The sequence below is a fragment of the Gasterosteus aculeatus genome, chromosome 7, assembly GCF_964276395.1.
Source record: "Gasterosteus aculeatus chromosome 7, fGasAcu3.hap1.1, whole genome shotgun sequence".
Taxonomy (NCBI): domain Eukaryota; kingdom Metazoa; phylum Chordata; class Actinopteri; order Perciformes; family Gasterosteidae; genus Gasterosteus; species Gasterosteus aculeatus.
Genome location: NC_135694.1, coordinates 1,186,357 through 1,207,694, shown reverse-complemented (window position 1 = coordinate 1,207,694; position 21,338 = coordinate 1,186,357). Strand labels below are relative to the sequence as shown.

Genomic DNA, 21,338 nt, shown 5'->3' with positions numbered 1-21,338 from the left:
GGGCGGATGCTGTGCATCAGAGGCGGCGGGTGATTGCTGATGATTATTTTTAGACGAGAGCAGCAAACGTTAAGACTTTACGCCGCAAACAGCGGCTTCCTGCAGAGTGCAGGACACGTCCCAGCGTGTGTGCGTGTGTGGACAAAAACAACCAGAGACAAAGTCCTCCGGCCCTCACAACCAAGATGGCCGCCATCAGCGGTGAGAAACGAGACACCTTGGTGTCACCTGGCTGAATAAAACATGAGGGCGAGAGAGATCAACGATCACACGTCCACAGAGGAGAGAAGGCGAGTCAGTGACAAGCACTTCCTGTTTCTCATCTGCTCCTGCTCATTACTCACCGCTGAAACGTCCCCCATGTGAACCTCGTCCGCCGTTTTTCAATATTATTATTCCCGCTTTTAAAGTTTTTCATAGTTAAATTTCCGGTAAGTTGAAGTACCCACCTTCAGTACTTTTCACAATAAAAGCCTTCCAGTTGCTTAAACATAATTATCCTAGTATTTAAGTAGTTTTTGCAAAATTCCACATTTTCACTCAGACAATGTTCTTTACTCATAAAATATGATTGATGATGAATACTAAACATTCTTTGTTAAGTACTTTTCATCCCAACTCGCCACACGAGGGAGATTTTTCAGCACCTCACGTCTAGCACCAAGACTACTTCTTTGAGGAGGTTTGTAAAGTTTCCACCAACTCATCCATCCACTTCAACCACAGACGTCTATGAGAAAATGACTCAACGAGCAGACCACACAGCAGGGGATGCTTCAGGGCGGGGCTTACACTGATTGACAGGTCTCAAACCACGATGTTGTTGGCTTTCAGACCGTGTTTTTGTTTTGTCATACAGCAAAACGTTGCCAGTCGAAATGTGGAGCTCAGGATTACTTCATTCATATGGAGTTTATAGTCGTATTATTTACTGTTAAACATCAGCAGGCGTGACTTTATTGGATCAAAGCTCAACAGAAATCCAGAAAGCGCCAAAAAGCCACTTTTATACCCTTTTTGAGGCCTTTTTAATTGAATGAATGAGACCTTGAGGACAGTGAGAATCCAGTGAGGAAGAGGAGAGGATGGATATGAAGGAGAGAAGAGGTAGAACAAGAAATTCATAGTTTATAAAAGGTCAGAGCTTTTCAAAATAAAGCGGCAATTAAAGACAAATAAATAAGCCCAATTTAAGACAAAATGACAACATTTAGAAACAAACTGAACAAAAAATCACCTTCAAACCCTTTTACGAGTAATAACAACAGGAAGTTTGAACAAGAACTAGAGAATATTATCTTTTTGATAGGAAAGATAGAGACTTTCCTATGAGACTTCCGCCTCTCTCTCTCTCTCTCTCTCTCTCTCTGTTGCCTCCACGCCAAACCCTCGGCACCGTGTTGTCGTGGCAACCGCACACACACACACACACACACACACACACGTGGGTGTGTGAAGAGAAAGCAGGCGTGACGCAAGCTCGCCGAGCTCTGGTTGGCTCTCTCAATAATTGATGGTCGCTGGTGCCGGAGCGTCAGACGGAGGGCGAGTCAGAGCTTCCGGAACCTTCTGGTTTGTCTGTCTGACCTTTGACCCCTGACCTCCTTGCCGTCGGTTCGCCTCTTGAAGAGAGCCCGGAAGTGTGCCGGTTTTGTTCGCTGAGGCAGGGGGCATTCTCATTGGTCGGTTTGAATGTCACACAGAAATAAAGTCCTGCAACTTCTCAACCTCAACACCAGTAAGGATTCGTCTCCCGAGTGACGTCCGTCTGATGGTCCTGCCTCCTCTAAAGATATCAGACAGGTCTAATTGTGTGTGTGTGTGTGTGTGTGTGTGTGTGTGTGTGTGTGTGTGTGGTTGCAGACCATAAATCTTCTGGAACAAGAGAATCGATTCACAGCAGAGGAGACAAACCATCCACTTATCTTTCCTTTCTTGCTCTTTCTTTATTCCCCTTTCCTATCTTTGTGTTTTCAGTCACGTTACATTGACGCACTGAACATATCGCTGAGCTGCCGTGCGTCCTAAAGTCATTCCCTCACACACCATCTCCAGTCGGAGTGATCGCCCTACGGCGGCTTTCTGCGCTTTGTGTGTCTTTGTGTTTGTCGCCTCATCCGTCCTGAGCTGAAGAGCCAGCTGCAGCTGCACGGACAGAAAGTCTCCCTTTCTTGCCACATTGTGACCTGCGGAAAGGCTCCAAAGAAGCACATTATTCCATCAGAAGGAGACGTGGGAAGGTTTCCCAGGAGGCTTCGGCTTTAGGACTGGGTTTGTCATTATAAAGCAGCTGATGAGTTATCTTCCTGACTCAAGCCCCGCCTCCAAAAACAAACACGTCACAGACTATATATATACCCCTGCCGGTCCGTCCTCCTCCTCTTCCTCCCCTGGTGGTGTTAACAATGCACGACTGTTGCTGTCCTATCCGGTCTTCCTGCAGGAATCTAACCGACGGTCAACATGCATCTGCAGAGCACCGACAACCTGCGGGAATTGCACGTTGCCGCGATTGGCCAGTCCGCTGTCAAGGGGCGGGACTAAGTGCATGGCTAATTAGCGTACTGAGTTTGGACAACAATGGCTCCAACAGTTGTTTAATCCCGTCTCAACACAGATGACACAGCAGGCTTTGACGAGTCCGTTTGCTTCTCTGACTTAATTCCCTTTCTGTCTCTTTAAATGTCTTTTTATCTCTTCAAACTGATTGGACGCCTCGTCTCCGTCGTCTCCTCCTGCGCCTCCGTCTCTCTGCGTAGGGATTAAACAGCTGCTGCGTCTCACGTTTCCCCGTCTGAGGCGAAGCTTCTATCCGGGGGAGAGAAGAGACGTTTGGGGTTCTTCATCATTTCCTGAACCTCTGATGATGCCTGATGATGTCCTCGCTGCTCAGAGGAACCTGGCGCAGAAACAAAGTTTTTGTTTCGTGTTTTGTTGTGAATTAATCCTGATATTTTTTTAAGGATTTTTCCCTTCATGAAACGGACGATGAAAATGTGTAAGCAACAGAAGACTCCTTAACCTCCAAAATAAGATAATCCGGCTTCACAAAGGTCGCAGAGTCGAGTTAAAGAGGGAGCTCGTCCTCCAATTCGTCCCATGAAAATCTCCCTTTGTCTTTTCCAATAACAGGTTGGTGGAAAAACATCTCTAGAAACTGCCGACTCAGCTTTGGCTACACGCGTTCTGTTCCCTCCAGTTTCTTCTATACCGAACCATTGAAGGGGTTCAGATGACGCTGCGGCCGATTCGATCCGAGCACTGCAGGTCTCTCAATCCAGCCTTCTATCCATCTCCGGTGCAAGATGCTGCTGTGTTTTGGAACGGTTCTCATTGTCCTGATTGTCCTCCGGGCCGGATCGATGTCCTCCGCAGAGCAGGAGGAGATCTCTGCTCCTCCTGCTGCTGTCAGGGCGCCGCGGCCCGTGACCTCCTCGCCGTGAGCCCCTTGTGATGGTGCTCTGAGAAGACAAGGGCCGGAAGCCAAGAAGGGGAGAGAGACGGGAGACAAAGGGAGTGAAGAAAGGGGCGAGGAGGAGATGGAGAAATATAGCTGGGGGAGGAAGGGGAACAGATGGAGTTCAGTTCATGCCTCAGTGGTCTAGAAGGTTCTCATCCCTGCACACGCGTGTGTGTGTGTGTGTGTGTGTGGTTCTTGGAAACATGGGAGCACCCAGTCAGATTCGTGTCTCCATGGCAACTGCATCTTCATCCTCATCTGTCTCTCCTTCTCACTTCTTGCCTGTTGTTTTTGTATTTCATTACGCACTTATTATTTTCATTACTGTTCTCGCCCTCTCTCTCTCACACACACACGCACACACACACACACACACACACACACACACACGTGTGTCTCTTTGGTATAAGCATGTCCTCACTAACAAACACAGAGGTGCCAAGGTGTGTGTGCATTGATGTGTATTAATGTACATACATGTGTATGTTTTTCATAATATATATATATATATGTACATTTATCTGTTTTCTGTGATTTCTGTTGCAGAAAGTCAGTGAGAAGGTTGGAGGAGCAGAAGGAACCAAGCTAGACGATGACTTTAAGGAAATGGAAAAGGTAAATACTTATATACTGAATCCACACCTCAAGAAAATCAAACCACTATAAAAGAATAAAACATTTAAATATAGATGGCATTTAAATGTAGAAAACCTTTCTTTCACAGTCACATTCCTGTTGAAGTGTTTTAAGTCTTAAATGCTCCAAACATCTACTTTCTGCATCATCAACAGTTCACATTAAATATGTCAGTTTTTCTTGTTTTGGTGCAGGTCAGATATTTAAATATATCTAAAATAAGCTCCCTCATTTTTACGGCTTCAGGGGATTTAACACCGTAGACGGCTATGGCCGGTTAGCTTAGCTTAGCATAAACAGTCTGCCCCCCCGAGAGCGAGCACTTTGTTTTGACTTGAGCTTCAGAGTTCTTGGCGGATCTCTTTTCCTTCCATCTCCAGTCTTTATGCTAAGCTAAGCTACCCTGCAGGCGGCTGTAGCTTCATAGCGGACATAACGGTCGTCTCCCACAACGACCCCCGCTGTGTTTTTCCCTGCAGAAGGTGGACGTCACCAGCAGAGCGGTGTTGGACATCATGACCAAAACCACAGAGTACCTTCAACCTAACCCAGGTATCAAACCCACACAAGCACTCGGGTTGCCACGGCAACAGCGCGCGCAAATCAGGCACTGACGTTTTGAACCCTCGCCACCTCGCAGCGTCCAGAGCCAAGCTGAGTATGATCAACACCATGTCCAAGATCCGCGGGCAGGACAAGGGGCCTGGGTACCCGCAGGCCGAGAGCGTCCTGGGAGACGCCATGTTGCGGTTCGGACGGGAGCTCGGGGACGAGTCCAGCTTCGGTAAGTACACACACATCTACGGGTGCTGTGTTCTAATAATGGCGTGTTAGCTCAGAGGGGCGTCAGCCGCTTTCCTTTACCCCCAGTTTCCAGAGTCAGTGGACCAGTTGTTGTAAAAATGCTCCAACAATGAGTCACACAATAACAAGAGAGCAATAACTGATCACTTCTCTCTGCCTCTCGTGCCGTCTGCGAAGGCCTGGCACTGATTGATGCCAGCGAAGCGATGAAGGAGCTCGGCGAGGTGAAGGACGCTCTGGACATGGAGGTCAAACAGAACTTCATCGACCCGCTGCAGAACCTCCACGACAAAGACCTAAAGGAGATACAGGTGAGCACAAAATCCTCTGGGGTGAAGACACAAGGTCATCTGATGGACAAGTCCTTCAGGTATGAGTAAAAAATAGAAGACGTGATGGATGACAGTCACATTACGTGTTACAGAGGCTGTGTAAGAGCTTATCAAAAGGTCCTAAAAGGTCTCCGAACCCATTTGTATTTCTTTCCCCTCCGCGTCGTCTGATGGCCCCTCCACTGCAGCACCACCTGAAGAAGATGGAGGGCCGCCGCCTGGACTTCGACTACAAGAAGAAGCGGCAGGGAAAAGTCCAGGATGACGAAATCAAGCAGGCGCTGGAGAAGTTCGACGAGAGCAAAGAGGTGGCCGAGCAGAGCATGTTCAACCTGCTGGAGAGCGACGTGAGGACTTCTCTTTAATAATGTCTGCCAGTTATTACCGAGATCCCTCAAGTGTCTTTGTTTCATCCATGAAGAAAACCCAAAACTAATATGTTTAATTCCCTTCGTAAGAGGAACACAAGAGCAACACATTTCAGAAGCCGGAATAATTCACCGTGTTTGCTTGAAAATGAACTTGAATCATCGGAATAGTTGTAGATGATCGGCTATCAGTCGACGCAGCTCGAGTCTGCTTCGCAGTAGTAATCAGTTGACCTCGATAGAGTTAAACGTAGACCGATAGTGCAGCGATTCGACATTTAGAGCAAGACAAAAGAGCAGAAGAAATCTGAGAAGAAAAGGACAGATTTGGCTGTGAGGGGAACTGCAGAATCCTGTGCCGGGCCAGACCAGCATGGCCCAGCATGGTTCAGATACAGGACAGGTTGAGCTGTTGGAAAACAGAAAGGTGTGTGTGTGTGTGTGTTGTAGATCGAGCAGGTGAGCCAGCTGGCAGCGTTGGTTCAAGCTCAGCTGGAATACCACAGCCGCTCTGCTGAGATCCTCCAACAGCTCTCCAGCAAGATGGAGGACAGGTAGTCATCACCCTGTGTGCGCCGACCTTTTTGGTCAACGAGAACCGATCGAAAAAGGTGGTGTTTTAATCTTTTTGTGTCTGGCGCTTCCAGGATAAAAGAAGTGTCCGCTAAGCCCAGGAAGGAGTACGCCCCCAAACCCAGAATGACCCTGGAGCTGCTGCCGCCCAGCGAGAGCCACAACGGGGGCATCCACTCTGCCAAATCGCCCGGAAGATCACCAGGTACCGAGCGGGGGGGGGGGGGGGCTCTGGGTTGTTGAATGAGTGCTTGGCCAAACGACAAGAAGTTGAACTTAATTTCCTTGTCAGACTGCATGAGAAAGCAAGAATAGCACATCATCCCACAATGCATTTCTCTGAACCTCCGTTCCTATGCTGTATCTTGTGGAATCATATTGGGCTCATAAATGCTCTAATAGATGCTTTTCGCATTCTCTAAAGTGACCACCAGGGGGCGACTCCTCTGCTCCCATAGAAGTCTATGAGGAAATGACTCTTCTTCTCAACTACTTCTCTCTTAATTTATTCAGTCAACATTGTAAACATGAGTTTATGGTTTCAGTCTCTAGTTTCAAGTATTCTTCAATACAGCGTGGTGTTCATTTAGTACAGGCGTAAAGAAGGGGACACTTTAGGGCGGGGATACACACTGATTGACAGGTTGCCCCCTGATGGACATTAGAAAGAATGCAAGTTCAAGGAACTTGAGTACAGAGGTTGTCGGCCCTTAAAAACTTGAAACATTCTATAATATTAATGCGTCCCAGCCCCCCTGGACCAGCCCTGTTGCCGAGCGCTCTACGACTTTGAACCGGAGAACGAAGGCGAGCTGGGCTTCAAGGAGGGCGACGTCGTCACCCTGACCAATCAGATCGATGACAACTGGTACGAGGGCATGATCAACGGCCAGTCGGGCTTCTTCCCCATCAACTACGTGGATATCCTGGTGCCGCTTCCTCGTTAGGGCGACGACGCCCCACCACCCCCCACCGAACCCGATCTAGTACCCCCGGAAAAAAAACTGCAAAACTATTCCCTCCTTCCACTCCTTCTTCTTCTGTACTTCTTGCTTCCACCTGATGAAGGACACGAGGGTGGCGTGAGATGGGGGCGGTGGGACGGGGATTACAGGAGAAGAAGAAGGAAAGGGGGGGGTGAGGAGTGGCAGAGGGCAACAAGGCTGACCTGCCCTCCTGTGTGCTTACCGCTCTCTCAGCAGGGGCATCTGACCCCCCCCCCCCCCCATCCAGCGGTGCGTCACGCGCCCAGCTGCAGCTGTTCTACTGTACCTCCTGTAAAATGCTCCCTCTCTCTCTGCGTCTGAGTCTCAGCGGCTGTGTGCATGGAGCAGCCGAATCACACATGAATGATAAGCCTGGGGGGGGAGGGTTGATGCAGGGGGGCGGGGGCGGTTTTTTAACGGCGCAGCATCAGCACATTACCTTTGGATTAAAAGTCGCACCTGCCATACGTCGATTTTTACAGGATGAAGAAGGAACGTACACCTTTTTGTCTTATGAATGGGGACGTTCTTGATGTTCGAGGGTCGGGAAACTTCTCCCAACTCGTCGATAAACATTAAAAGTTAAAACTGTGTTTGGCCAGGATGCAGCGATATGCTAAAACCACCAGCAGGCGGCAGTCGAACGGAACCAAGAGGGTCTGTGTACTATTCTGATTTAACCATGCACAGTGTTTTGTGTCTGCTGTGTGGGTTAGATCCTCGTTACCTCGTCTTATATGTGGCTTCTTTTGATTGTGCGACTGTGTGAACGGTTTCAGGCGTTCTGAAATTCCTGCTTTGCGCCCTCGGCCTTCGATGACACTCGTGAAGGCTGAGTGCCGGGAGGTATTTGTCTGACTTGTCTTGAAATAATCCAGATTGATATAAAGCCCTGCGGGTGATATGTGGTTTGGATTTCGGGAGGTGACCTTTATCCCACTAAACATTCCAGAAGGCGTAGGAGTCTACGGGATTCCGGCCACAATTCTGGATCCCTCATAAAGGTTCTTGCGCGACATTCTGGAAAGAGAGCCGTAACTACCGTGACGCGTAACCGTGGTAACCCATCGGAGCTCAATGTATTTCTCATACCAGGGTGACGTCTCATACGTAAACTCACGTTAAAGCGCTACAGAGCTATCCGCTCTTTTGTTAGCTATTAGCGTTAGCGTCCCCACCGCACTGCATTGTGGGACATTGGTACTGAGGCAGCCGTCCAGTGTTTTCTATTAGTATTGGAGGAAACTGTTAGCCGCGTTAGCTCCCCGCGGTAGCCGAGCTGGCATTCGCTGCGCATTCGTTTCATTCATTTGTTTGGGAAACATTGGCTCCCAAAACTATTGTATTATGCATTATTATTGTCACATTTTCTGCCTTTTCTTTACTGCTAACGAGTCATTGTGAAATGTGAGGGTGGTTATGTGAGATATGACGTTTACATGACAACAGCGGGCGTGATCACGTCAGTAAGCAACGGCTTTACCGCCGTGAACTGGACCAAACTTTTTTGCTTCAACCAAAATCAAGCTAATATCACAAATGTGTACTTAAGTGGACGAATTTTAGACAAAAGAATATTTGTCAAACTTCTTTTCCACTTCCCTGATTCACACTCAGGATGTTTTCCCCAGAATCCGCCGCTGCATGATGGAGAAAGTGACAAAGCTCATGAGTAGCGTGTCTCAATCATTTTTAACGAGAAGCTATGAGGTTTTTAAAGTATATTCAGAAATTATACAGTACCATTTTGGTGATTAAAAAATGTACTTCTACTTCATTTTTATGTATTCTGAGTATTCTGCGGCAACAAGTCGACACAGTCCATTAGCAGCTATAAATGGATCACGTAGTGGACAATAATAAGTAATAATTCCCCAGGTTTCCAGCGTGTTTTTTCTTCCATTTGTCATCGATGATGACAAAGTTTAAGTCCAATTAAAATACTTAACGGTGCTTTCATAACACATAATAATAAAAACAAAAAGAATGTATTGTTTTTTTTCTACCAGAGATTTGGAAGGATCCCCCACAGTCAATAACCTTTGAATACCGAGGCAATAAATGGCAGTCTAACAATAACACGGCTGAAAGAAAATCTCGGACACGTCTCCACTATGGAATCCCGTTTTAGTCAATATTAAATAAATGAATAAATACATGAAATATGTATTTGAAATAAATAATTGAGGCAATAAATACATAAATATTAAATACATTTAATTATTTCATGGTACTTTTATTTCATAATGCCACTTTTCATTTCCAGAGTCTTTTATTTCATACTCGACTCTGGAAATGAAAATTGGCATTATGAAATAAAAGACTCTGGAAATGAAAAGTGGCATTATGAAATAAAAGACTCTGGAAATGAAAAGTGGCATTATGAAATAAAAGTACCATGAAATTAAAAGTGGCATTATGAAATAAAAGTACCATGAAATAATTAAATGTATTTAATATTTATGTATTTATTGCCTCATTTATTTATTTCATGATGTATTTTAAATGCATATTTCATGTATTTACGTATTTATTCATTTATTTAATTTGGACTAAAAGGGCATTCCATACTCCACTGCCAAAGGAGGTTGTCTACAATAATAATATGAACACAATAATAAACTAACTAACTGACTCTGTTTCTGATTGTTCTATAACCCTTAACGGGTTGTTGTTGGACTCTCCCAAAAAAAAATGGGGGGAGAAGTTTCTCCCGCTGGATGTTAGAATCATAGAATCCTTCGACACGCTCCTGCTGTATAAATTACAAAGTGCTTTAAGACATCCTTGAATTTTTCTAGACAAGCATTTTGTTGCTCTTTTGATTCTTTTGTTTGTATTTTTGTTTGTGCTGCCCCCCCCCCCCCCCCCCCCCCTGCATCTGGCGTGGATTCTAACCTCAATGAGGGACTTGTACAGAGTTGCTCTCCAGACGAAGCTTTGGTCCTCTCTGGATTTGGTTTAAAGCTTAAGAGAATAGCTTTTTAATTGGCAATCAGTCAAGATGAGGGATTGTTGAATTATGCTAAATTGAATGACTCATGTTACAATCTTAAAATCTTGTATGTATACTATTGCCTCCTTGAAAAGGACTTTTTATTTGCTTTTTATAAAGATTGAAACGACTCTTGTGTTTTACATGAGACCAGTTAGCTGAGCTCAGCGTTGACTCTCCAAAGCATGAAGCAACCATTTAATGGTTGCAGGAAGAGGTCACTGTTTTGGGATAGAATAGAAAGAATAATCTTATTATTGGCTGGTGTGAGTTGGATGACAAGGTTTTACACAGCAGCGTCAGTGCCCTTAGCATAAAGACTCGAAACCAAACTAAGAACACTTAGCTAGAATAATTAGTTACATGTGTCCTGAGAGAGTCGATCCCAGGTAGCATCGGGCGGGAGACGGGGTACAACATCGAGACAAGCATTCACTCTCCCACTCGTACGCCCACGGGCCATTCAGAGTCACCAGTGAACCTGTCCTGCATGTCTGACCGTGGGAGGAAGCCGCAGTACTCGGAGAAAACCCCAAAGACCTTCCTGCTGCAAGGCGACAGCGCTCACCCCCACACCACAGTGCCGCCCCCTAAAGAGGTAATTACAATTTGTTAATATTTAGTTCCACTTGTTTAGGCCCACTCCACCAAATCTCAAGTGAAACAATGAGGCAACCCCTGCTGTGTGTGTGTGTGTGTGTGTGTGTGTGTGCACACAATGCGTTGATATTTATTTATGTTTTGTACGTACTTACGTATTTATTTATTTATTCAAACCTGCTCAAACTTGTTGCGTATTTGGTGATTTGCCAATACGTTGGTGTATAATGTGCAGGGAGGGGATGGGAGGAAAGAGGGTTTTTGGGGGGGGGGGGCGTGGGAATGGAAAGGTGTAGCTGTGATACTAACTGTTGTTCTCTTTTTATTGGACAATAATATAATCTAAGACCACTGTATGTATAACTGCTTGTCGTGAAGATGATCTATAATGTAATGACAATAAAGACACCATAAAAACCAGAGTGCAATTGGTTCGTCATGGAGGAATGAATCCATTTTTTCAATTTAAAAAAAGTGTAAATCATTCTCCACATGTACTCTCTATAGAAGGACTTTTAACTTGAAATTGATTTGGGCAAACAATATCAAAATCCCACTTTAGAAATATTGTTCTTTTAATCCCCCAAAACATATAAAGTACTTACAATTAGCTCCATCTTGACCGACACAAAGCAATAGAAAGGTTTAACCTAATATCTATCTAAAAATATAATATGACACAGTAACCACTCTGCAGTAAGGCTCTTTTTTTACTCTTGAAATTTTAATTTTCAGTAAAATTATTTTGCTTTTAATTAAGAAACATTTTGACTGCAAAAATGTTACTTGTGATGGAGTATCTTTATACTGTGATATTACTTCTCAAGTGGTCTCAACTGATTAATTTAATACTTATACTATATGGTAATAAATAGGTTACATGCTGTATATTAAGGATATTCAATAATAACATGTTGTGCAGAAAACCCACTATGGTGCCACTATAGGACTTCAAATGAACAATTTTAGTTTTATAAATTGACTTGATTTGTATCGGAATAGTCTTCAATCTGTGCTCTGGCCTTATTGAGCACCACAGTAGTGACGTTTCAGCATTTTTTTTCCTTACGCAATTGAGCCAAAATGGCCGCCACCAGCGCTATGGAGACCTTCCTGCCGTCGTTAGGTTTCCCTCCTTTTAGAAATTAACATGACGCGTTCACGTGCCTCCGAAAGAATCGAAATTGATAGACTAGTGGCAGATAATGTGCCGTCTTTGCGCGAAGTCACCTAAATATGTCATTAACGTTGTATCAGAGGTTAGCTAATACATATGTATTCCTCAGTTTTATTGTTTGTTTGTAAAATCCAGCGTCTTGGAAGAGTGAGGAGGAGGAAGTTGCGAAGTTAATAAAATATAAGAGGGAAAAGACATGTCACTGATAGCTGAAGGTTGTATCACATGCTGCTAGATGAGCTTTGATTTAATCTGTAACTTGCTTTATTCATGCGTTGAGTCGATAATGTGAAATGTATTTACTGTCGAGGACAATTAAAAGCAGCAAACGGCTTGACTCACGTTTCACGCACGCCACGGGAACGTTTCACTCTGTGTCAAGCTCGGTGGGAAAGATAGAACAAAACGGAAGTCCATCTCTTTTCCTTCATAATAATGTAGAAAGTAAAAAAAAAGGCCATACAAGATTAAAATGTGTAGCATAATAAGTAATCTATCGAATAGTATTTGTATAATAAGCATTATATTGCGGTTCCAAACTGATATTCATCTTGGGACATGGCTCGCTTCAACTTCCGCCCAGACGACGAGACCTTTATTTTTCAAGTCTGGTCCGGAAGTCCTCCATTTTTAATCTAACTAGCTTCACGCAGGTTTCCGCGTGTTGATACTGAAGAGAGAGGTTCGAGGAGAAACAAGTTTTTCGCACCTCAGAGACCCAAATTCAGGCCAAAACCAGCGCAAAATGGACATGAAGAAGAGAGTCTCCTTAGAACTAAGACACCGGTCGCCGACAGAAGTGAGTAGCCCGGGTTTGTGGTGTTGTTTTTCGGTGTAAACGTTATGTTAAACTTGACCGGCAGGAGACGGGGAGTGATGGCGAGCACATGGCAGCGTGTCTGCAGAAAAGTGCTTAAAATGTACCGGTTACCGTCTACGGCTTAAAGTGAAGCTGCAACCGGATATTCAACCGGGGACCGTTCCAAACAGCTACCATTTAAACCGTTGCTCCACCGAGTCCCCGAGTCGCCCCCCCCCCCCCGGGTAAACACACCGAGTGCGCAGCTGTTTACCGCCTCGTTTCCATTTTAATGGTCGCTCTCCTCGCTCATTTCACTCCAACCTGCACCGAACGTTCTGAAAAAGGACGATTGACGTCCGTCCTCTGCGCGCGTTCAACGGCGGCTGCAAAGCGCCTCCTGCTCGAGCCCCGGAACGCTCATCCGTGTGTGCCGGGCCCCGGCTAATGTCTGGGGCCGCATCATTTCCAAGTTGTTAAATGTCTTTACGCGAACGGTTTGAGACACGGATTTTCTAATATTCGGTTGAATAACGTCTACGTCTGCTAGAGTCGACGAACCCGTAAAATATGACAACGACGACGGTCAACGTTACGTTGTTACGTAAAAACCCAGTCGTCACGATGTCTCTCTAACGTGTATTACTCGTGCAATGCAGGAAATGCGTCATTGCCTTTTCGGTTTAACGCACTTAAACGCCGGCCGAGTCTCACAATTATTCCTTTAAAACCGCAACAACGTCTCGTTTTAGCTTCTAAACGTTCGGCTGTTCTGTTTTTTTTTCCCCACATTTGTAAATAAGCCAAATGATCGTCGTTGGTGGAATCGCTGCTCCAGAGATTAGCCGAAGCCTCCAGCGGGCTAAAGGCGCGTAGCCAGCGGCGTGCTAGCGTGCTAAAGTGGCTACTTCGCATGGGTTTGTTGTGCTTTCTTCTTCGCCTCCATTATGGATGGACCCCCCCCCAATAAAACCTTTAGAAACGAGGCGCCTCCTGTCGCCCTCGCGCACGGAGCAACCAGGTGGACCAGTGCGCGCCCGGGACAGTTAGCAGCGCGCGAGCAGCTCGGCTAACTTTGCAGCGTCACATGTGTTCGCGAGTTTATCAACAGTCTCGGCTGGGATCCGTTCCAACATGAAGCTGCGCAGGACTCCTCGGTCCACTGCGCCCTCCGAGCTGCATGTGACCGCTCCGATTTCTGCTGTTCAAACCGGCTGCAAAGCAACTGAAACGTGCGCTGAAAGGCCCGGCGGTCCTCGTGCGTGGACATTGGCTGGATTTGCGGATCAATAGCTTTTAACCTTAGGTAAATTAGGATTATTGTAATCTTTTCATTTTGGGCGATGGTGATAGTCTAATATTATCAGAAAATGAATCTCCCAAAACCCGTGTGAGTGTGAGGATGCATAACCTCCAAGAAGAAATGCACAGTTACCCTAAAATAAACCAATTTAACTCGGGGTTGAAAGTTAGAAACATTGACAGAACAATTTTTAATTCATTTTTTGCTTGATCTCTGTGGCACGTTCATAACTGCAGAGCGCCTTTTGATCCGATTGCTTTCTGAATTAGTCTCAAATGACTAGAAAAGTCAACTGGAATTTAAAGTTCAGTTTTATTCTGGTATAAAAATGAAAGCACATCTTGTTATTGTCTCCATTTAAACGTCCATCCACCAGAACTCCGTCTCAACTTTCCCTCCTCAGGTCCAGGAGCTCGTTCTGGACAACTGTCGCTCCGGAGAAGGAAAGATCGAAGGAATCACAGAAGAGTTCTCCAACCTCGAGCTGCTCAGCCTCATCAACGTCGGCCTGACCAGCGTAGCAGACATCCCCAAACTGGACAAACTCAAGAAGGTAAACGCGCCGAGCAGAAAGATTCTCACTTATTACTCATCTGTGACGGCAAGAGTTCCGCCTCACGCTAAAAGATCCAGACACCTTTTTATGGTCAAATCAATTAATGGAGTTAAAACATCCAGGACACCAGATTTCAGTCACGAATAACGATTAATGAGCCAATTGTTTCAGCTGAAATAACTCCTCCGTCCATCTCTTCTTCTCCTCTGCAGTTGGAGTTGAGTGACAACAGGATATCGGGCGGTCTGGAGGTCCTGGCGGAGCGGCTGGTGAACCTGACGCACCTCAACCTCAGCGGGAACAAGTTCAAAGACATCAGCACCCTGGAGCCGCTGGTGGGTTGCAGTCCGACTCCCAACCGAAGTAGTCCGAGTTTACTTCCAGCGCCGTGTCTTATGAGATGAACTGTTTTGAGATGTTTTCGTTGCTTGAACCTCCAGAAAAAGTTGCCCCAGCTGAAGAGCCTCGACCTGTTTAACTGCGAGGTGACCAACCTGGCCGACTACAGGGAGTCCATCTTTAAGCTCCTCCCCCAGCTCACCTACCTGGACGGCTACGACATCGACGACTGCGAGGCGTCCGACTCGGACGGGGAGGGGGACGGCGTGGAGGACGAGGACGAGGAGGGTTTGGGTAAGAGAAGCGCTTCAAACGTCTCCTAAAGGTTCCCCCGTCTGTTCTCCTAATCGGTATTAATCAGCCCCTTCGTGTGAACACAGAGGGGGAGTCGGAGGACTTTGACGAAGAGGAGGAGGAAGACGAGGAGGACGTCGTGGCCGAAGAGGACGACAGCGCCGACGACAGCGCTGATGAAGAGGTGAGTGCATGGCCATCGGAGGAAAACACGCATCACTCCCAAAGACGAATATGGCAAACGTCCTATTGCTCTTTTACTCGTGTGGTTATTTGATATGAAAAATAAATCAAGTCTTGTATTTTATCCAATCACTTAGACTAATGATGATTCTATAATTGTAATTCCTTCCATATATCTAAATTAATAAATAATTAGTATCTGGTAGTTGCTTTAGTTGTAATACGCGTATGTATCTTTTTAAGAGTTTAGCGGCGCTCATCTAGAATTATAACACCTACACAACTCTGTTAATACCAAGCTAACATGTTAGCATTCTGCTCCACTGAGAGGAGCTAACGAGTTAGCTGTGGACTTTTTTAACCCTTCACCTGGTGTTCTCTGTCTGCAGGAGGGAGAAGTGAACGGAGACCTGGACAGCGAAGACGAGGAAGATGAAGACGACGATGACGACGGTCAGTCGCCACTTATAACTTCTTTGATTATTATTGTTGATTCTTCATCCGAGGATGGAAATGTTAAACTACAGCATTGTTCACTTTCAACAGGAAGTGGGAAAATTCATACAATTTATTTCTCGGGGAATAAATAACTATCCAATTCAAATATCTGTAGATATATCCTTTATTTAATGAATAACTACATAAATTAATTAAAAATATAGTTGTTGTTTTGTCTTCTGCAGACGAGGACTCGTCTCCGGCCAAAGGAGAGAAGAGGAAGAGGGACCCTGAGGATGAGGAGGACGAGGAGGAAGATGATTAAGGACCCCTGTAAACCCCTGACCTCTTGCCTGTTGACCCGCCCTCCCCCCCTAAATGACCCCACCACCACCCCCGAGCTGGGCCGCCTCCTCCTTCCACTCTCCTGGGCTGCGTTCCATTTCTACAGCCGGCCTCCTCCCGCTGCGCCCTCGTCTCCTCCCTGCATCTCCAACCTAATTTATCAAAACTGGTTCCTCTTTTTTCAATCTTTTCCAAAGTTTCTCCCCATCCAGAAGTTTCAGGCTTTTTAAAATCATCTCATCAAAAGTTCCAAAAATATCTAATAACTTCTCCACGTTCCCTTTAAAGGTTTTGATCACTTTGTGGCGCGCACAGTACGCGATTATTTTTCATCAACTCTTTTCTATAAAATACAAAAATTGTTAAGAAAAAAAGTCCACTTCTATTTTCTCGGAGCAGAAAGTAATCCGATGTTTTGTTTTTCAGCCCAAATAGAATGAAATGTGAAAAAGAAGGTTGGAGATCCATAACTGTGGGAGCAGGATCCCGTTAACGTTATCTTGACTTCAGATGAATCACCCAGAAATATTCAGTCAATCAATAAACCGCCGACCGATTGACCGTTATAATCTCGGGCTACTGTTTTTTTTGTTTTTCAGAGAAATGTGGACAAACGCGTGAACTCTAAATGTTTTGAGGTTATTTACTTTGTCTTTAATCCTGACGTGCTTTGCAAAATTATTATTTTTAAACCGCAGACGTGAAGTGGAAGATTCCAACTCGAGTGACGCGTAAGCGTCGCCGCTGTGGGAGAAAGCCGGCAGCTGTGACATCTGCCCCCCATCCCCCCCCCCCCCCCTCCTCCTCCTCGGGGCAAACTGTGTTCTCTTTTTTGCCAACAGAGCTTTTTAAAAGAAATATTTTTTCAGAGAAATGTTTTTTTTTTGTTGTTTAATTTTGTATTGTTGTCTGGGGACACTGTCCCTCATGTCCCTCATGTCTCCCCACCTTTCTGCTCAGAGATCCAGTCGATCCTTCACGCTCACACTGACTAGTTGACGTTGTGTTTTTCTTTTCTTTATTTTTTTTTTACTTTCTGTAAGTTAAAGGAAAATCGACCAAAAAAACACACGAGGACTTTGTAAATAAAATCTTAACATTTTGCTCCCGTTTGTCTCTGTGAACGTGTCGCTACCAGAACTTTAAACAACAGCACACTTAGAAATGATGTTTCCTCCTGGAGGACAAAGCTCTTCATCCGACCTTGAGAGTCATCTTCTCATCTGTGGGACAGTTGGCGAATCTGGGGGGGGCATTGAGAGCGAGCACTTATTGAAAAGTCAACCTGAACCGAGTGCAGAAAAACCCTTCTGTTAAACAAAATGTAACATTATTGATATACCAATATATTATATACACAAACCAATGTCGTTGAAACATGAGTGTTATAAAAAAAAAAAAAACTTAGGTTCAAACATTTCTGTTTGGAATATTAAATAGTACATAATTTCTTAAATACTTCAGCACCCTGATGTGCGACTTCTTTCCTCTGGTCAGGTGCTACAAACCGGGTTAGATCAAAGGTTTTCTTTAATTCCTCCATCTCACATCATCACCTTTCCACGGAGCTTCTTCATGGACGATGTGATGAGTCATCTCCCTCCTCACATTGGAGGTGCTCCATCGGTAGTTTGCTCGGGTAAATGACCCTGGATTTCACGTGTTATTTGCCGTTGCCATGGTGACGTGTCCCTGTACGAGTCCCCGCAGACTCTCACCAGGAGGCCTCGTGTCCCTGAGGGATCAGGGTCCACGGTGTGAGGCCTCAGGGGGGCGTTGGCCATCATGAACTCAGCTCAGGGACATTGAGTCTGTCCACTGATGTTTGTCGTCCCCGCCCTTCCACTTTGGGCTCTTTATTGATGCCAAAGCAAACGTTCTCATGAAGGTAACCTGCCTGCAGCCTCTGAGCGTCCTCGTGAAGCATCCCAAGTAAAACGTTAGTGTTGATTCTTCTCACACACCTCCAACCGTCTCGCTCTCAGAGACGTGGGAACTGTCCCTCACTGTTTGCTCTGATGATTAATCAGAAATGATTCTTTTGGAGACACGTCCACAGGCTGTGAGCTTAGAGAATAAGAGAGAGGAGAAGATCCACCTGGCCATCAGACTACAGGAGGAACCGTGGTGAGTAGCAGCTTCTCTCTGTTTCAGGACGATTCATCAAATGCTGAATCCGTCACGGGGACGTTTGAGGGACTTCTGTCCTCGTTTTAATGGAGTTTGTGCTCAACAAAACCATGAAAACAGACGTTGATTTTGTTATTTTAGGGCTTTGGAGCTTAACGGGTTTGTTAAAGACAGGAACTATTTTGTTTCCATTGGTGACTTCGTATCAGAAACAACCGACATAACGTGTGGAGTCCCCCAAGGTTCGATCTTAGGGCCGACTTTATTCAACATCTACATGCTCCCACTAGGACAAATCATGCAAAGAAATAAAATTGACCACCATTGCTACGCTGATGACACCCAAATCTATGTAGCGCTATCACCAAACGACTATCGCCCCATAGATCTTCTGTGCCAGTGCATTGAGCAAATCAAAGACTGGATGTGTCAAAATTTCCTACAACTAAAGACAAAACTGAGATCATTGTATTTGGTGCTAAAAAAGAAAGGTTTAAAGTAACCCAACACCTTCACTCTCTGATTCAGATTTACACTTGGAGAGTCACATCAAATCAGTAACAAAATCGGCCTACTACCACCTCAAAAATGTCGCACGACTTAGAGGGCTCATGTCAGCTCAAGACTTAGAAACACTTGTACTGCCTTCATAACTAGTAGGCTGGACTATTGTAATGGTCTCCTTGCAGGTCTTCCAAAAGAAACTGTCAGGCAGCTCCAGCTTGTTCAGAACGCTGCTGCTAGAGTTCTAACAAAGACCAAAACATGTGAGCACATTACACCAATTCTTAAATCCTTACATTGGCTCCCAGTATGTCAGAGAATTAATTTCAAAATCCTACTGCTCACATATAAATCACTACATGGTTTAGGGCCAAAGTATATCACTGATATGCTTCCACTACATAAGCCTTCAAGATCACTAAGATCTTCTGACACCATCTGTTAGTGATTCCCAGAGTAAATACAAATCATGGGAAAACATCATTTAGTTACTACGCAACAAACAGCTGGAATAAACTTCCTGAAGATTTAAGACTTGCCCCAACTCTGACCACGTTTAAAACAGGACTGAAAACCTTTATGTTCAGCTTCGCCTTCTGCTAAATTTTACCTACATTGCACTTTTAACCTCTGCCTTTAATTAAACAATTTAAATAAGATTTTAATTTATAATTTTATTTGCTGTTTTTAATTGTCGTCTAATTACTGAATTTTATTTCACTTTATTGTATGAAATGTTATAATGTGAAGCACTTTGAGTCTGCCTTGTGTATGAAAAGCGCTATACAAATAAAATTGCCTTGCCTAAAGTGTTGAAACAACATGGTGGTTCTTTACTCCCCACAGAACCACCATGTTGCTTCAACATCCCCAGAGTTTGGTCACGTTCATATTTACTTCTATTTATAGTGTACATAGTTGGTAAATGTTGGTACTCTTCTTGTTGTCATTGTGTTATTTTTTATATTTGCCTTGTTTGTAGTTTATTATTTGTAGAAGTTTCATTAATCCGGAATCATGCGTCCAGCTGTGCTATCCGCTGTCCTGCTCTCGGTGCTCTTCATCAACGCCGTGACGTCACTGAACCTCGGTGAGTACAACCCTAGTGTGAAGAAGTAGTGAACCCTGAAACACACGCAACGTGCTGTTCCTCACACACATGACACACGTCATACATGTAGCACGTGCTCTGATGACGCTGTTCTCTCTCTCAGGAAATCTGCCGCTGCGTGAAGAGCGAGCTCTCTTCGATGCGCCACCAGATGTTGCGGTTCCGGTGGCTCCCGCTCCACTGAACATGCGGGCTTCCCGAGCCGTGGACCTGAACCAGAGAAACATTCACAAAGTTGCAGAGATTTTCAAGTATATCTGCAGTTGAAAAATGTGCAGGACGAAGTGATCATCATCTGCTGATGTGTTCCTTCTCTCTGTAAAGCTGCTCTGTGTTTCTATAACCCGCCAACACGAGCTCCAATAAACGCTTCAGCATTCAAGCTCCTGGTGTCACTTTGTTGGGCAATGAGGGGTCGATGTTCACGCTGTAGATTAAAGCACTAGATGATCTGTAGATTTCGAGCCTGACACACGCGGCTCAGCGGGGGTCCCATCGGGTCGAGTTCAGCACCACGGACAGCGACTACGGGACCTCATTCATTTCTCCTGTAGGACCTGAATGGCTTTGATGGAACCTGAGCTCCTCTTCCATGAACAGTTATAGTTTAATGCAACCAGAGGGCCTCCAACTTTTATATGTTTCATTTACGGAAGGTGGAGGAAGAGTTAAGGATTTTACATGTATAAAAAAAAATATATATATATATATATATATATATATATATATACATACATACATACACACACTATACATCAGTTGTATGAAGCGAGAGACACGACGTGTTCTTGTGTGAACTCTACTGAGTTAAAAACCAAACTGGTCATTTTTAAAAATGTATTAATATCAAGAGACATGTAGAATATGATTTCTGGAAAGGTTTGAAGGGAAAAGATGCGGAAGAACTTAAAGTAGAGGTCTGAAGATGAGTCGAGAAGAGAAGAGCTGTTTGCTGTCGGGTTGGATGTTCAAAAAGTACGATGTCGTAGGAGTCGTAAAATGTTACTTCAAAACATGCCATGAAAACAAAGTTAATAAATATTGAGTCAAAAAGTAATTTGATAAAAAAAAGTCTAAATATATTGGGACAGATATTTATTCTAGAAGAAAATCCATAAATAAAAAAAAAAAACAGTCTAAATATATGAAACATTCTTTAAGAAAAGTCAAAATATGTCTAAAATGTCATTAAAAAAAGTCTAAATTCCTTGCTTTGATGAAAGACATTATCTTCCATTTCTAGTTTTAATGATAATAATTATATAATGAGAATTATTTCCAATTATCTGTAACTTCGAACACCTGGATTTATTCAAGTAAATCACTTCAAATTCAGATTAAAATAAACGCTCGATGACTGTTATGATCTTACCTTCACTCAGCACTCATTTGTACTGAGTAGAGC

The 21,338-nt window shown here is 44.5% G+C and overlaps 2 protein-coding genes and 1 long non-coding RNA gene across 4 annotated transcripts in view; all 3 read left to right on the top strand.

Moving 5' to 3' along the window:
• Positions 1–8,936, top strand: part of sh3gl2b (SH3 domain containing GRB2 like 2b, endophilin A1) — an 11,303-nt gene extending 2,367 nt beyond the window's left edge. Inside the window, exons 2-9 of the mRNA XM_040182476.2 lie at positions 4,007–4,075; positions 4,576–4,648; positions 4,737–4,880; positions 5,078–5,211; positions 5,421–5,579; positions 6,051–6,154; positions 6,248–6,378; positions 6,924–8,936. Of these exons, the coding sequence (XP_040038410.2) occupies positions 4,007–4,075; positions 4,576–4,648; positions 4,737–4,880; positions 5,078–5,211; positions 5,421–5,579; positions 6,051–6,154; positions 6,248–6,378; positions 6,924–7,120 (1,011 nt within the window). The 3' untranslated portion in view covers positions 7,121–8,936. The remainder of the gene's footprint in view (positions 1–4,006; positions 4,076–4,575; positions 4,649–4,736; positions 4,881–5,077; positions 5,212–5,420; positions 5,580–6,050; positions 6,155–6,247; positions 6,379–6,923) is intronic.
• A 3,539-nt stretch (positions 8,937–12,475) lies between these two features.
• On the top strand, positions 12,476–17,292 carry LOC120822279 (acidic leucine-rich nuclear phosphoprotein 32 family member D). 2 transcript variants are annotated; one of them, XM_040181832.2, is made up of 7 exons: positions 12,476–12,730; positions 14,437–14,586; positions 14,802–14,924; positions 15,030–15,222; positions 15,309–15,406; positions 15,795–15,858; positions 16,089–17,292. In XM_040181832.2, the coding sequence occupies exons 1-7, from the start codon at positions 12,677–12,679 to the stop codon at positions 16,166–16,168; spliced, it is 762 nt and encodes a 253-aa protein (XP_040037766.1). In that variant the 5' UTR covers positions 12,476–12,676; the 3' UTR covers positions 16,169–17,292. The 2 variants fall into 2 exon arrangements, with proteins under 2 accessions (XP_040037766.1, XP_040037765.1); XM_040181831.2 differs by having other exon boundaries at positions 12,512–12,730; positions 16,068–17,292.
• An 852-nt stretch (positions 17,293–18,144) lies between these two features.
• Positions 18,145–20,315, top strand: LOC120822282 (uncharacterized). The gene is made up of 3 exons (XR_013468253.1): positions 18,145–18,315; positions 19,805–19,912; positions 20,037–20,315. It is a non-coding gene; the product is annotated as an uncharacterized LOC120822282 (long non-coding RNA).
• Positions 20,316–21,338: the final 1,023 nt, after the last annotated feature.